Source organism: Podarcis cretensis, assembly GCF_951804945.1.
Source record: "Podarcis cretensis genome assembly, chromosome: 3".
NCBI classification, from domain to species: Eukaryota; Metazoa; Chordata; class Lepidosauria; order Squamata; family Lacertidae; genus Podarcis; species Podarcis cretensis.
In genome coordinates this window covers 106,521,247-106,538,642 of record NC_137172.1, presented here as the reverse complement: position 1 = coordinate 106,538,642, position 17,396 = coordinate 106,521,247, and the positions used below count along the sequence as shown (strand labels likewise).

The following is a 17,396-nucleotide window of genomic DNA, read 5'->3' as shown; positions in this document are numbered from 1 at the left end:
AAAAGGGTAGAAAGAGCCATCTTACTGGCTGGAAAGATCACTTACTGGTTCACACTGAGAAGCTATTTCTCAATATCCCCAAAGGCTGGAAGGCAGAGCTGCCCATAGACAACAATGGAAAAAATAATAATTTAACATATCTGGGATTGGGCATGAGCATCCAGATGACTCCATCTCTTCCCTCCCCACTACATATATCTATCTATCTATCTATCTATCTATCTATCTATCTATCTATCTAGGGGAAACTCCAAGAAGCAGCCCACCAAGGGCTTTGTAGGCTCAGTGAGCATGGAATGCTGCCTACTTGGATGAGGTTGGATACGGACCTTCAGGACAGGGAGGAATGGCATTGAACATCTAATCCTAAACAGCAGTACTCCACACTGTGACATTTGGGTACAGGTTTGAACAAGTGGTCATGTTCATAGCACAGTGTGTGCCTGCTTTATTTCTGATCAAGCAGAAAAAGCCACAGAAGATGTACTGGGTGCAGATTTCAAAGTGCTATGAATCTCACCTTTCATTTTTATACATTTCAGAATTAAATGAAGTGTCTAATGTATGGTAAAATATCAAAAGCCTGAGTAGTTGCTAAGTTCCAGGCTTCCAGCAGGCAGGGCTTAATAATAATAATAATAATAATAATAATAATAATAATAATAATAAATGGATACATCTTTTGTGTCTTCCATGAATATTCAAAAGCAGAATAAAACAATGCAGCACAAACTATGCAAATTAAGAACCACTTAATTCATAACTTGCACAGCTATAGGACAGCTTTTGTTGTAGAACTTGAGATTATCCCAATGCAGAATTTTAAAGTTTTTGCCAGAGTACAGCCGGCCTAATCATATGTCATTTACAAGGAGAGTAATGTCAAACCAAGAAGTGCCTCAGGTCACCTTTGCTCTCGACTACAGAGAACAAATAAGGTCTGATTCTGGATGGAATCTAAAGAGTGGTGTGCTATTAGGGCAAGTGCTTCTTTTGCAAAAAAATTTAAAAAATACCACACTGAATTCCACTCAGGAATACAGTCGTACCTTGGTTTTCGAACAGCTTAGTTTTCAAATGTTTTGGTTCCGGATGCCGCAAACCCGTAATTGTCCCGGTCGGCGAACTATTTTTGGAAGCCGAACGTCCAACGGGGCTTCCGATTGGCTGCAGGATCTTCCTGCAGCCAATCAGAAGCCACACTTTGGTTTCCGAACGTTTGGAAGTTGAACAGACTTCCGGAACGGATTCTGTTCAACTTCCGAGGTATGACTGTGTATTTAGTAACAGCTTTTCTGGGTGTGCCAAGCATTTTGGTAGGAAATGGGCTTGGAAAAGCCTTGGTATATGCACATAAGTCTCTTGTCAACCACTGTGCTTACAGGAAGCTGGTATTTTTCCTTGCATTGTGACGGAAAACCTCAGTTCTTCCTGGGGACAGATCAAGAGGCAAGATGCAAACCCTACTCAAATGCAGAGGTGCAAGAGAACCTGAAACACATTCCAAGTAAAAATGTCTCCAAGTAGAGACAATATTCAAGTACTAGGCTAGACAACCTTATGACTTACACTTGAAACCATCTAAAAACTTAGTTTTACATCTGGTAGTATTTGTTTCAATGCAGTTAAAACCAACTTAACTTCATGAGAATGGGTTAAGTGCTACCTTCATCTTCCAGCTAACTTATTTTAGGAAAAAATAAACAAAGAAAAAACATAGTTTGGATAATAGAATCTATCTTTTTATTTGGGGCCTATTAGTCCAGCCTCCTGTGCTCACAATGGCTGCCTACTGTAAGCTTACAATCAGGACCTGCTTTATAATATAATTTATTATAAATAAAATGCCAATATTTTAGACCAAAGCCTCATTTTAATAAGGATACTTTGCACTTTATAATCTACACATCTAACATAGGTTTGTTTAGTACTACTTCTAAATGCAGCACTTTTTTAGTACTTTATTCTCTAAATAGTTAGGCACTCAATATAAAACAGGCCATTAAATATATGCCCAAACTACCTGTTTTTACAAGTCAATGGGAAAGAGCATTTATTTAGGTACTGTGCCATTAAAGCACAAGTAGATTTATAATATGTATGACATTTTAAAACATGTCTGGTAGCCATGTTTTTGGATCTGTGTGGCGGAGAAACCCTTCTCTAGCAAAATTCCCAGTGCCTCTACAGTTCACAAGCGTAAAGCATACCACCTTAAGTTACACAGCTTATACTAACCTGAAGATACGTGGCTCACAGCATTACTAACAGGAAAGTACAGAATTGCAAACTGCACAAAAAGCCCCCCCAAATGTATGTAATTCAATCTTTTAAAAATAAGCCTAATACCATGCTAAATAAAACATTTATCAGCATAAACAAAATTTGGTGAAAATATTACTAATGCAGTAGGTGTGATGGAGAGGATGTATTATAGACTACATATCACTGCTGTTCCCCCTCCAGCTGTTTTGAAGGCAAGTTTCTAAAAGACTTCCTGCAAAATCATTCTAACCTGTTGGTTCAAAAAGCAGGATTTTTCAGTACTGCAAACTTTGCATGTGCTTTTCTTTAACAAAGATATAATAATTCATGTCACTACCACGCACCAAACATTAGCCTAAAGCCGACTCCATAAATAGCAGACATATGTTTAACACAGAAACAAGAGGAATATATATACACCTTTTCCTGTCATACAACAACAACAACAAAACAACCCAATCTTGGTTTGTTTTTTCTCTCTAGAAATCGGGCTTTCGTTTTGATGCGGCAAGGGTGGTTATGGAAAAACATGTTGCTCCAGGGGGCTGATTTAACTTTCGGTAACTGCTTCCATTAAAAGATTTGACTGTGCTGAGCAACACACTGGGACCCGGCCCGTTATGCAACATTTGTTTCCTTTACTGAAGAGGCAAATTGACATTTAACCCAACATAAAAATATTAAATATACATAGAAAAATACATATACACACATACATACACAAACAAAAAAGGGCTTTTGTTTTTTTTACCTAAATGCAAACTGGATGAGGATCCATGTGATGAAAGTGAAGGCGGAGGCGTAAGTGAATGTCCAGGAGTTTGGCTTGGCAGAGGCATGCCTATTGGGCTTGGAGAGGAGGAAAATCCCAGACTATTGTAAAATGGCTGCCCTATGGGTGCTAGGCTGCTACTAGATCTTTTGTACAAGTCAGAGCTAGTAGATAGAGACTCTCTCCTTGTGGCACTACTACTTGCAGAACTGCCAACTGAAGGAAGAAATAAAAAGACCCTATTACATACAGCGTCAACCAAGGAAAACCTAGCCCCAACCTACAGCTGGGTCATAACAGATGTGATCACAATCATTATAACAATCAAAATTATTCCAAAGACAAATTAACTGTGATAACCACACATGATTTAATATAAATCACAAAATGAGCACAAGCATCATCCCTCAAATCAGGAAGGATTTTTAAGCAATCGCCAAGTCTCGACACACTCAAGACTTAGTAACATTTCTGAGGTTATTTTGATACACTGGAGTCGGGCTTTGGGACCAATAGTCAGGTATGTCGTACTGTGTTAAAATGAACCAATGAAACAGAGTATTAATTTGAAATAATTTCCGTAAATGGTCTCCCCTCCCCCCTCCAGCTGAATTACTATATTGACAGGAGCTCCCCCCGCAACAACCCCCAGCTCAGTAGTGCTATGGGATTTGGTTCTACAGGAGAATCCCTAAGAGACATTTTGTTCCATGCTACTTCACAATTGCTACTAAATTTTTTTTCCTGAGATTCCACACTTCTCAGAAGCATTCAAATTGATCACACTCTCTAAGTAAGCACTCTTTTAAAAAAGAAAAAGTCCAATGGCATTTTGAAGGCAGATCATAAAAGGGATTTGAACTGCAATAGCCAAATATACGTGGTCACGTTTAAACAAGGAACTGGGATATGTACTTAAAAAGTATGGACTAATAGTTCAATGACGTACTTGAATTTTGTAGGATAAATGGCATACCATTTAAAAAAATCTTAATCTGTAACTTTATGTGAAAGTAAAGGCAATGGGCAGATGTTGAGATTACCTAAACATATTTGAAGACACTAGGTAAAACTTTGCTTCCCTGTTTAGCAAATGCGAGCAAATATCTTGAACTGCTTCACCTGTTTGTTAAGAAGCAGTCAAAATTATTCTGCTTTTAATTCAGAAATGCAGTGTATGTCCAGATTAACTGCCACTCATCATTATGTCAAATTAAATACAGAAGCAGGCTGGTGTCTATCAATCATCTAGGACTCAAGCAACATATAACATTTGCCTGAGAGGATTAATATACTACCCACCCACAACCTGGAGATGTGTAACACACATTTTTGCTATATCCCTACTCTGCTTTGTAGAACCTGATTTTAGCACACTACAAAGGACTAGTCAAGTAACAAGAAATAAGTTGCAGCTAATATTTTAATTCTAATTTAGGATAGCATTATTAACAAACATAATAACTGGGGAAACGATTTATCAATATGAAGAGCTCTTTTAAAAATAGTATATGCATAGCACTTTCAAACATAATTGGGGACTTGAATGGACTTATGTTTATATAATCAAACCAAGATTACAGGATTAAACTTGGAAATGACAAATGGCTGCAATTAACTAGTTACAAGGTACAAGGAGCACAAGACTACAATAAGGTTGTTTTTATAAATGGGCACATCTGTATCATACTCAGCTAAGGGAGTGAAAAACAAAACAAAACAAAACTTTGGAAGTCTTAAGGGTACTCTATGTAAAAATCACATGGACATAATTCTCCATTTTGCCATTCATAGCTTTCTGTTGAAAGCATTTTAAGATTTGTACAAAGGGCACCTTTTTTTACACTATATCTCCTCATTTAAAAAATGGAATTTACTGGCTAAGATAAAAACAATCCTACAAGACTAAAAAGGGAAACTGCTTATAACGGTCAAAACTGAAGCGTTTTATTAAATTCTCCAATACATTAAAAAAATTGTTTCACATGGGACATTTTCCACTGTCAGGGTGTGCAAGCGCACTTCTATTTTGTAACGTGCGCAGAATTGTGTGTGCTTCACACATACCTTCTTCTATGCAATGCAAACAACAAACTACTCATGTGTGCTTCACCATACATTCAACACTTCCTTCAATAATAAACCAATTTCCACAATCTTAACAGCCTAACAAATTCTAGAAAGGTGTTGAAGTACTTGTGTTACCAAAGCTGTGAATAAAACAGTAAAGATCATTGTCCAATGAAAATAAAAAATGGCTATTCCTAAACATTTATAAACTAAAGCAGGTCCAATAGGAATGGGAGGGCGGGAATTTTGCTTGCCCACTGCTTAGCCATAGTTGCATTTAAGGGACATAAACTTTGAAAAGCATAAGACAAATCAACCACAATAGAGAATTGGTTTGAAAAGCTCCAAATGTGAGCTGTCTGTCAAAGGCATCAACACGCTCAACCCTGTTTCTCGTGTACAAGGCCTAGCAGGCTAAACTGCCTTCCGTTGAAACTCCAGATGTACCATTTTTGATGCATGTAGGAAATAAATATGCAAAAACAGGATTTTCTTTCATCCACAGCAATTCATACAACCTGTTCAGTTTTCCTTCTTTAAAAATGTAACTTACTAGATGCGCCAAATCCACCGAGTGCAGAGCCAATGGCAGCTCCTAAGGAGCTGCTGCTTCCAAAGCCAAGGGATGTGCTTCCTGGTTGGCCAGGACCATGCGAAAAGAGAGAACTGCTCTGGGAGTTAGTGGTCAAAGTACTGTTGCCATAAAATGAATTGGACTGTAGGCTACTGTTTGTTTGCTGCTGCTGCGGCTGCGGCTGGGCACCAAGGGGCCGGAAAAGCCCGTTTGTGGCTGCTGTGAGGTTGTTTGCTGTTCCTCCAGCTGAAGCTGCTGCTGCTGTAAAGAGACATGGTTTTCAGTCATCAGATTCTAGAACATTTCGACTTTAGAAAAAAATGAGACTACTATTTTCATTACTCTCTCCCATAAAGAAAAATCATCAGTGAACAAAAGAAATATCCAACGTAAAAACGATCCCAGTTGCATAAGGTGTTAAGTAGATGAAATGAATTTTCAATGAAAATACAAGAGAAAATTGTTGGGAAAACGAAAAGGGGTCTACAAATTCAACAGCCTTTCCCACTGTGGAAAGCTGTCCTGCCTTGGATGCTATCTTCACAAACTGTAAAGAGCTTGGAGGAGCAGAATCTCTCACTTGTATGCTGGTCTTTCACAGAAAGCTGAAGGATTAAGAGTAGCTATTGCTTTCTGCAAAAGACAAGCAGCAATTAAAAGACAAGCAGGAATTTAAAAGACCTTTCCTCCTTTCCAAGTCTTCTACTGCACATGCAGCAAAGGGGTCTTATCTCTTTGCCTCAGGTGCTGTCATCTTTCTCACTGCTTTCCCCCTTTCAATGTTTGCTGTTAGGGTGAATCTGATGGGCTGTCACTTCACCTCCCTGCTCACTGTTGAGGGAAAATCGTATCTGAAACCCAGGCACTATCATATACTCTTTTCCCAGCATGGCTATTCAATTTCCCCCACTTCTTCTTCATGGGTTATTACAGCAAGCACAGGAATAGGATCCAGGTACCCTTCTGCCTCAACCAAATAAATCTCTTGAAAACTAAAGGCACCCTTAACCTTAAGCCAGATTTTTTTTGGGGGGTTGATGCCAAAATTTCCGAATGCAAAAACAAAACAAAAAGAATCAAATCATCAAGCCACTCATTTTAGCTCCTTTCTTATTTTTCACTCTATAGGTACACCAAGCTTACCTGCAAGGCTTTGAAGCAACCCCCACATTAGGAGAGCAGAACAAAGCAAAACGCTCCTTTAACATTCAGCGATTACCCTTCCTCTCCCCAAACTGCTTCCTATAACATAGGGCATGGCTTCCTATGTTATGGTAAAATGTCTGTGTGTATTAGACTGACCATAGAATCGTATCAAGGTGGAAGGGACCACAAGGGTCATCTAGTCCAGCCCCTGCAATGCAGGAATCTTTTTTGCCTAACGTGGGTGTATCTGCAACATAGCAATGGCAGGAGGTCCCTTCTGTAATTGCAGCATGCTGCCATCACAGAAATTACTACCAACGTGTATAGCAGCCGGGTGGGGGGTGGTAATAAAAACATGCTAGGTTGCCTTATACAGAGCCCAACTATTGCTACATCTAGCTCATTACTATTCACACAGATAGAAAGCAGTTCCTCGGGGTTTCAAATCAGAAGACCTTCGCATCCCTACCTAGAGATGCCAGGGAATGAGCCTTGGAACTTATGCATGCAAAGCATGCAAGTTACAGCACTGAAGTATGGGCAGATTTACTTTTGAGGTTTCTACTTGGGTTTTTAATTACAGCCAAGTACAAAAAAAGGAAAAAACCAAGGTACCTCTGAGCACATTCTGAGCCTCAGAATTTAATTCCCATATCAGAATTGACCAGGGCTAAGCTCCCAGACCATTCACACAATGGCTTTCTTTATTTCAGCAGCTTAATTTAAGGTGAGAAAGTCATTTTGTGGTTGATATTTTTTAAGAACTGAGATTCAAAAACCATTGCAGGTCCACTGCAGATCTCCCAGAGCATTATCAGATGATCTCAATCTACTTCTGTTCACCTGTGTACAACCTGGTTCATATAATCATTTCTCCACATGTCCAATATCTAAAGAGGGCTGCATTTGGTGGTGGGGGTAAAAGGGAATTTCTGGAACAATCCAGGAAATAGTCCTTCAGTAACTTAGCTTTTTATGCTTGGGAAGGGACAGGAGATGCAAATCTTGAAAGAAACAACCCAAACACAAACTTTCTTGCATATATGTGGGAGCTACGAGCAAATAATGCTAGCTATAAAGCAACACTATTTGAAAGAGTGCAAGCAGGGGGGAGAGATCTGATTACTGTTAGAATGTTTCCCCATTAAATTGTGAAAGTGCTGTGAAAAATCTACCTACCTGCTTGTGCAGCTGCAGAACTGATGATGACAGGTGTTGAAGCCACCAATCTGACAGGACCTCCAAGTCCAGTTCTGGCCCCAGGACCCACTACCAATGCACCAGTCTGATCATAATAGGCAGTGGGGGCTAAGACTTGATAGCCTAATCAATACAAAACAAACATTAGTAAATTTTATTTATTTTGGGATAAGCGTTTTATTTTGCATCTATATGACGGATCACTTTTTAAACAATGAGCAAACTGACAGCTTTTTATCTCCTAGAAAAGATGAACCAATCCTATTCCGAATCTAGTGGCAAAGGTTTGGCTCGGAGGTACAGTTTGCCACGCACCTGCTTGTCTAAAGACTAGACAGAGCAACTGTCTCTGAGCCACTCCCCCATCTGCCTTCATCTATGTGCTCTCCGAACTGTCTGCCCCAACCTTTCCAAGCAAGGAAAAGAAATGCAAAATAACTGCTTTTCTGAGACAGTGGGAATGGATGTAACAAATGCTGCACGAGCCGCCTAACATGACCTGAAAGAGAGCTGCTTGTATACAGCCAAGGCAGAGGCATCTGTTTTTAGAGAACTGGTGACACCCCCACCCCAAACAGCAACACTACAGAACCACCGTGGAGGACACTTCAGCATAACAGTTTTTTTTTTAATTCCCAACAACTTAGGGGAGTGGGGCTGATTCATCCTGCAAATCTGTCACATCTACAGACATGTAAAAGCCAATGCACTGCTGTGTATTTGTCACAACGTGTGTGGAAACCCAGGGCCAATCAAGGAGATGGGGAAAAAGGTCAATGGTTTCTTCTGAAGTCCCCCTTCCATGCATGGAAGGGCTGCATGCAAGTGGCAGATTATGCCCAGGAGGCTCTGTGTTTTGTTTTGTTGTAAATACAAGCAAATAGTGCACATTAAATGGGGAGAAAGGGATACTGGAGATTCACATGCATGTTCATAGGCATGTGACACTATACCATTTGAAATCAACAAAGGACTATATATAGTTACAGGGATACTGAAACCTTCTGAGGAACAGGAGAATTGTAGTTTCATATTACAAATGCATATTCAGAACTAGACTGTGCTGTTCTTTTCTACTACCTTCACTACCATTTTCACATGCTAGCAAATGGGTCAGGCTTTCACTGCACTCTGCTTTACTGCTCCTCTGTAAAGAATGCAGAATAGGCTGTTAGAGAATAAATGTTACAAGTAATATAACAAAAACTCTTTCACAGATAAAAACTGTTCTTTATCAAACAGATGGCCCTTCTCTAGAACAAACAGAGCCAAGAACTGGTTTATTTTTTGTTTTGTTTTTTGCATAAAGAACACTCCTCGGGAAATGTACCTGCTTTTTGAGGTCAAGCATATCACACAATAGTGCAATATATCACTATAAATATGCATGATACTGGAGGCTCAAATTTTTAAATGTATGAGTGCCTATATAAAGGTTGAGAGCGATGTAGGTGTGGTGCAAGTTCCTTTGTACGGTACAAAATAGAATTTGCATTTTGTTTTGTGAAATTTTAATTACTGTACTGCAGCCTGCCAAAAATATAGGTCATTTTGCCTAGTGAAATATTTATTGAAAATACAGTGGTACCTCGGTTTTCGAACGCAATCAGTTCCGGAAGATCGTTCGGCTTTCGAAATGTTCGAAAACTGAGGCGCAAAGGGCAACCTGCAATTTCAATGGAGAAAATTGGGGGGGGGGAAGAGACTCAGCGGAAGCCGTTCAACTTCCGAGGCACGTTCGAAATCGGAAGCATTTACTTCCAGCTTTTTGGCGTTCAGCTTCCAAGACACTCAAAAACCGAGGTACCACTATAGTTAAAAGATTTAACTTAGGTCATAGAGAAGCTACTAAACTCGAACAGTGTTGGGCTCGAACAGTCTTGGGCTCCCATCTGTTTTCGGAGTCCAACTCCCATCATTCCCAGCCAGTCAGACACTGATCTGGGATCCTGAGTTGTAGTCTTGCAACATCCAAGGACCCAAGTTTGAAGGCAGCCACTCTAGAAGACCCCAGGAATTTTATAGAACACTGTGTATGATCATACAGCAGCCTACCCTCCTCACAGCAACTACAATGGATGCTTTAACACCTGTGCTCTGTGCCCTCTCTGATGATGGATGTATGGGTTTTCTCCATGTTTCTTGTAAACTGCGATTCTGATCAATGCAGCAGCCAATTACAGCATACAGCCAATGAAAGCTATGATGTGTGGGTCGAGAGGGAAGTGGCTACTCCCACATAAAGGGTGTGCAGAAGTGCAATCCTGATTCCTCTAATTGCTGCCATTTTTAAAAAAGAAGAAGAAAGTGTACTGACAGAGTCAAGAAGGGAATTCTTGACTTCAGAGAATTATTTGTTTAGTCAATTGACTGGCTTTCCGGCCCTAACAAAAAGGTGACCTAATAATCATGTACATCATTATAGTACCACTTTAATACCAATCATTGCTACATTAATGGCAGCAAATTCAAAGGCGCACTTGTGCTATGGGTTAAAAATGTTATTTTGTTTAAAAACTTTATAAATCATGACAGCAGAACAGGCACTGTAGTGATCTTGCACAAAACAGAAATGTTATTTTCATTGATCTGATCTATCACCTCCAATCTTCTGAGCTAAAGGACCTTGATCCTTTACCTTTCTATGTGTCAGAGGTTCTCAAACTCTGGTCTGCAGAAAGCTGGTGGTATGTTTCATTCAAGAAAGGTTACGGAACAGTCAAGACTATCTGGCCTTGATTTTTTTCTTCTTCTGACAAATAGAGGCCATTTTAACCCAACCCAGAATTAACAAACAGGCTAATGAGGCCCTGACCTAGGGCCTGTGATTTTCATGCTATGGCACTTGTGTAGCCTAATTTATTTTAAACATCTACCAGTTAGTTGAAGGTCCCTAGCTGGCCAGGGCTCTGTGATTTTCATATCACAGCACTGATTTTGACAAAGCTGGTACTGAAGGAAACAGAAGTTTATTGTGGTCCACCAAGACCTCCAGTAATGTTTAAATGGAAATTTCCTTGGAAAAAAGGTGTGAGAATTGCTGCTTTATATGAAACAGAGAAGTTGTTACTATTTCTGTACCATTTATTCTTTTAAGGTATTTACAAACTGCCCTTCCAGAAACTTTCCAAGGCAGCCTTTGAATCTGTCTTAAATAATTTGGTATATTTTGCTAATATTAATTCATTAGTTAATTACTGTGTCAGTGTTCATTTCATTTACCAAGGGAGTAATTCAACAAAGCGCAATGGCAACTGTTCCATCAGCACAAATATTTCAGCTTACCAGACAAGATAATCCCCCTTCCCAACCGCTACGTGCTATTTAGGGGGCTCTCCCGATTCCCTGAACCAATTTTGGGGGACACAAAAGTGGAAAGCCCCACTGTGCCAGCAGAGGTCCTTATGTGGGCTTCTGGTAGCGGGACTCATAAGCTGACTCCTGCCCCATATCCTGAGTTAGGTACAACACACTTATACAGTAAATACTAAGCTAGTTTCTGTGATCCTTTCCTACAGCATTGTCATTCATTGTATTGGTTTCTGCTTTTCCCTAGTACAAAACCTAAGCATTGCCTCCCTAAGACAAATCAGCAACCTTACACCAATCAATTTTATTAGTTTGGCCTCAGAAGTTACATTGATTCTTGTCCTTGCCCACCATGTTGAGCGGAAATCTGTTCCACCTCTTCAGGAACACCATTGAACAGAACCCTACACAAATTAGATGTTACATATGTAGATAACAAATGGAACAAAAAACAAACCACCTCTACTCCTCTCCAGCTACAGGTGTTTAGTGATTAAGGCTGCAGTCCTATACCCAAATACACAGAAGTAAGCCCCATTGAGAACAGCAGGACATAGAATTGTGCTAAGCCGGAGCTTTCCAAACTGTGTGTCACGATATGTTAGTGTGTCAGCTGCACTGTGCAGGTGTGTCACACAAACGCTCCCTGCGCTCCTCCTGGGGCTAGAAAGGGTTAGTTTAACCTTAGGTTTGCTAGTAAAATTGAATTACTGTCTCGAAATGCAAAACTGAGTTACTGTGTTGTGAAACGATGCATGTCCTAAGTGTGTGTCACCAACACGAAAAGTTTGGAAAGCTCTGTGCTAAGCAGTGCAATCCTATGCCTCTTTACTTGAATTGTCCAATGGGGGCTACTCCCAAACTACCTTCATGTATGCCAAAAGATGAAGTTGCAACACAACAGAACCTGAGTGTTCCCATCTTTGAATGCCAATCAGTTCTTTAGATGTTCAATAATTATATAGAATACAGTGGTGCCCCGCAAGACGAATGCCTCGCAAGACGAAAAACTCGATAGACGAAAGAGTTTTCCGTCTTCTGAGGTGCTTCGCAAGACGAATTTCCCTATGGGCTTGCTTCACAAGACAAAACGTCTTGCGAGTTCTTGCGAGTTTTCCCCCTTTCCCCCCCTTTTTCTAAGCCGCTAAGCCGCTAATAGCCGCTAATAGCCGCTAAACCGCTAATAGCGCTAATCCGCTAATAGCCGTGCTTCGCAAGACGAAAAAACCGCAAGACGAAGAGACTCGCGGAACAGATTAATTTCGTCTTGCAAGGCACCACTGTAGAGTCAAAGAAACACTCCAGAGCAAATGATACCAAAACTGTGTTATAATTACACAGTGGCTTAAGTTCAAAGGACTTCCCAGCAAACTTATGCCAGAAAAAAATAGTTAAGCCTGATAGTTCAATCCAATTTGTAGTGGCCACTTTTTTTCTTCGGTCTTTGAAAGATCATCTACCACATTCACCACCAGCACAAGGTGCCATTTTCACATGACACTAAACTGATAAGAAGGTAAGTAAGGCGAAACAAATATCCAAGTTACAGCTTCAACTGGACCAATTCAGATGACCCATTCACCAGAGAGCCAAAATGTTTACAAGATGCTTTGTATACATAGTCAAAGCAGCAGCAGCAAAGCTCTAGAAGCATCTGTATATACTTAGCCCTTCTGAGCTGTCTTAGAAATATTACTGTTGTGCTATTAACCAATCTATAAGTATTAGGTATTCTGGACTGCTTGATGACCAATGACACTTTGTAGCTTGCATAAAAGCAGACAATAGAGAAAAATCAGTGTAGCTATCCTTAAATGTCATCCATGCAAGTCTAAGCTCTTAATGTAAAAATGCATGTGACAAATTTAAGACATCCATTCGCCAAAGGTGAAGCTCTTCAAAGTGCATATTCTAATGTGGAAATATATTATGCACCAGTGTTAGGAATGTGGTTTAAAATCTGTTTTTCTGAAATTCAAACTTTCCAGAATCAACACCGAAAAGCTGCTGACAAAGGACTAAGCTGTGTGTTGCATGTTGTCACAAATAGTAAATATTACATAGTAAGATACACACAAAAATTACAGTGCTTTGGATCCAAACAGCTCATTGCACAAAAGGAAAGCATTTCTGTTTGTACAAGGAGATTTTCTCTAATAGCTGGCTTTCCTTCCCAGCTGCAGCTCCCTCACCTCAGCAGATCCCATCCCATAACTCTCTCATAACTCTCAGCAGTAAATTTTTGGCAGCTGCAAGGGGCTGAAGAACGAAGGAGGGATGGGAAAGTGCCACTGCACAACTGGAATGCCACTCATGTTTCTTAAAATACAAGTCATTATTACTCCTGATAATCTGAAGGTGTGATAATTAAGAGATTAACACTGGGCAGTTGATTTAATTCTCCCATGGAGAGGGCACAGACAGACCACTTCATCATGTTAAGGGGGCTGGAAGCAGCCTACATTATTCTCCCCCATCTTGTACACACATTTCTTCTGCCAGCCATAAACATGGTTAATGAAAGTCACATTTCAAATTTTTACCGAAGCTTTAAAAAACACGTTACAAAGAAATTGCATCTCATCAGTCTACTACTGTGAACCCAGCAGGATTTTTAGGATATTTAGCTTGAACTCATTCTTAGTTTCCTTAACTCATCATTAGATACCTGGCATGCCTGTGGCAAGACCCTGACCAAAAGCCAAAGTTGGATTTGCTGCCGCAGCTGCTGCAAGTGACTCTGCCTGCTGCCCTTGCTGACCCTGATTGGGAGTTAGAGGACGTTGACTTCCTCCAGTACGAAGAACCTACAAAAGACCAATGGCGACACTAATTGCTTAAAATGTGAAGTATAAAAAGGTAATATAGTATAATAATGCTGGAACATGTTGTGCGTACTTTGGGGTTGTGATTTTTTTAAAAAAACAACACACACACCCAACAACAGTGTATAAATAAGGTAAAGTAAGCAGGCAGAGACTACTTCAATGGAAGCATTATGACACAAGAAAACACAAGTTTAAGGTGCTAGGCCTTCTGTAATTCAGTAACACTGAAAAGTAGTTTAAAAATAGCAAGGAACCCAAAGTGGAGACATTTAGTAGGTTAAGCGTGGTGAGCAGGTTATAGTTTTAACAGTCTTTCTACCCCCTTTCAACCTGCAAATTTTAAATACTGAACATTTTAAAATGCAATTACTGTTAAACTGTAATTATGGAGTTTAGCGATATATTTAGAATCCAAACCTTTGCAGACAGCACTTGCCGGCCTTAAAATGTATTTAAGGGATTGTTAGCCGACCATGCAATGACACACTCCATTCACCAGTGCCTCTCCGCTTATGAAAATTCTTACTACCGCCTTTCACCATGGCTCCTTACTGTATTACCAGTATCAAGCATACTCAATATGAACCAGGCTGTGCTCCTAACCTTCAATTTGAACCTTGTAGTGAGCAAGGTATAGTGGAACCTCAGTTTTTGAACGTAATCCGTTCCAGAAGACCGTTCAACTTCTGAAACGTTCGAAAACCGAAAGCGGAAGCCTCAATACAAGAGGGAAACTCAAAATGGAAGCCGCGTAGGACGTTCGGCTTCCGAAATTCATTCAAAACCGAAGCAGTTACTTCCGGGTTTTCGGCGTTCGAAAGCCAAAGCGTTTGACTTCTGAGATGCTCGTAAACAGAGGTTCCACATTCTGGTACTGATTTTGCATAAGTCATCACAGCTATCAAAAGAACACGTCCTGCAATTGCCAGTGTTTTGTTCTAAATATCCAAGTCAAACGCAAATTTCACTGGAATGTATAACTAAGGGGATTTTTTAATTTCATTTCAAATATCCTTAATGAATTTAAATAAGGACAATTTTGCTCGTAAGCAAAGCATAGCACTAGTCTCACTATGTTGCAAGTTGAGATAATTTTACTATTATACTATTACTGAACATATTGCAACTCATTGTCCAGAAAGTCATCCAACTCTTATCTCTGCTCATTGAAGCTTCATATGTGCTTCATGAGATATGGGATGGTATGCAATTGAAGTAACCACTGAACTTAATAAACATGACTAAGTTAGGTCCATTAATTTTACTGGGTTAGCTCTTAGCTAAGTAAAACGTAGCCAAATACTGCCCAGGAATGCTTTTAGCTAGAAATCCACTGTTGTTCAATATGGCAGCTTTCCCACAATCTGGATGGCCCTGCCAAAATAAATACTTGTTATATTGTATTCTGAAGTTCCTAAACATGGTGCCCCTTCTCAAGGCGTACATGGTTGGCTTAACAAAGCCTTTCTCAACATGTGGGTCTCCAGATGTTGTTGAACTACAACTCCTAGCTAACAAGGTCAGATCTCAGGGATGATGGGAGTTGTAGTTCAACAACATCTGGGGACCCACAAGTTGAGAACCACTGGCTTAACAGATTCTTTTTAGCGTAGTGGCTCTTGCAACTACTCCATATCACACCTTTCTTGTTACCCAAGGAACCAGGCAACACTGTGTATTACTCAAAACTAGGAGACAAGCTAGACTCCTTGCCACCTTGTAAAGATAGGCCTGTTTTCATGTTCCAGCCACCCCAATTGCACCTAGCAACTGCATACTCTGGGAATGTAGTTTTTAAAGAGATAAAGGAAATGGTCTTTCCCCTATGCGGCTTGTGGATGGAGGAGTGTATTTCTTCACAGGAAATTAATAGTGGCAGCCATCTTGGGTTCCAGATGTGCCTCCCTCTAGGGAACCCAAGCTTTGTCCTCAGGATTCCTTGAAGATGTTACCTACACTGAGATCCAGCGCCGAGGGTCTTCTGGTGGTTCCCTCATTGCGAGAAGTGAGGTTACAGGGAACTAGACAGAGGGCCTTCTCGGTAGTGGCGCCCACCCTGTGGAACACCCTCCCTTCAGATGTGAAGGAAATAAGTAGCTATCCTATCTTTAAAAGACATTTGAAGGCTGTCAAGGAAGTTTTTAATATTTTATGCTGTACTGTTTTTAACATTTGATTGGGAGCCGCTCAGAGTGGCTGGGGAAACTCAGCCAGATGGGCGGGGTATAAATAATAAATTTATTATTATTATTATTACCTAGGATGTCTGCATTGCATTATGCCACTGCATTGCTGACACAGACTGCTTTGTGGAGGTGCATTGCTGACACAGACTGCTAGGTGGAGAAGTGAGAGTTGCAGTGGCAGAGCACACACAGTTTCTGGTCCACGCAGGACATGAAAAAGAGATGGTGGTACTCAGCTGTCCTGAGGGCAATTCTCCTCAACTATATTTCCTTCCGACATATGTGGGTAGAGGCAAAGTGGGGGTGGGGGTCAACAGGAGGAAGCTTTCCCCTTCAGAGCCAGCACTAACGTTTTAAGCAGGTGGGAGGTTTATTTTATTTTATTTTTTAATAATATTTATTAAAGATTTTCAAATATAACAGAAAAAGAAAAACATCCAAATTTAAGACCTTATTTTCATTGGCATCTTTCCAGGACTTCCTCTCCCCTCCCCCTCTTGTATTCCAATTCTTTCAAATAGATTCAACAAATTCTTACCCCAAATTTTAAAATTATTATCATTGGCCCAATTTAAAAAAAATATTTTCCCATCCCCTAAAATCGACCTGTTCCCTTCCACGAGTTCCCCTCTTTAATATGCAATACAGATTAAGATAAACAGAAAGATTAAAAAAAAAGAATAAAATGTAATTTAACACCCTTTGGATTCCAAATTTCCCTCCCCCCTTTCCCGGTTGCGTTCCCAATGTCTATCAATGTCTACTGTCATCCTGGAGCTCCCACATCTAAACCACAGTCCTTCACCAGTCCGCTTTGCCGTCTTTTTATTAGTCTTTGCCATCTTTTGGTCATCTTTGGTTTCACATGTCCAATCTTGGAAGGAGTCTATCTTCCAACTTTGTCCAGTTCTTGTTATTCTTATTGTTCTTGTTGTTCTCTCTCCTCCTCTTTCCCCCCCCCCTGCTCTCCTGCACAAATGTTCTAATTCCAAAAAGCTTCTAATTCCTCTGCAGAGGCTTTGTTATTCAGGAACAAAACATTACGT

At 40.2% G+C, this 17,396-nt stretch overlaps 1 protein-coding gene and 1 long non-coding RNA gene across 18 annotated transcripts in view; both read right to left on the bottom strand.

The window, feature by feature from the left end:
• PUM2 (pumilio RNA binding family member 2) overlaps positions 1-17,396 on the bottom strand; it is a 61,205-nt gene that overhangs the window by 18,453 nt on the left and 25,356 nt on the right. For 8 of the 17 annotated variants that reach the window (XM_079969689.1, XM_079969690.1, XM_079969685.1 and 5 more), the window contains 5 exons: positions 14,005-14,143; positions 9,616-9,693; positions 8,007-8,150; positions 5,661-5,942; positions 3,017-3,253 (listed from right to left, as the gene is read on the bottom strand). In XM_079969689.1, coding sequence (XP_079825815.1) covers positions 3,017-3,253; positions 5,661-5,942; positions 8,007-8,150; positions 9,616-9,693; positions 14,005-14,143 — 880 coding nt within the window. The remainder of the gene's footprint in view (positions 1-3,016; positions 3,254-5,660; positions 5,943-8,006; positions 8,151-9,615; positions 9,694-14,004; positions 14,144-17,396) is intronic. The other 9 variants (XM_079969695.1, XM_079969683.1, XM_079969684.1 and 6 more) reach the window with 3 other exon arrangements.
• LOC307212759 lies at positions 14,150-16,553 on the bottom strand. Its single transcript, XR_013837186.1, has 3 exons — positions 16,422-16,553; positions 15,748-16,116; positions 14,150-15,616 (listed from the first exon to the last, which is right to left on the bottom strand). It is a non-coding gene; the product is annotated as an uncharacterized lncRNA (long non-coding RNA).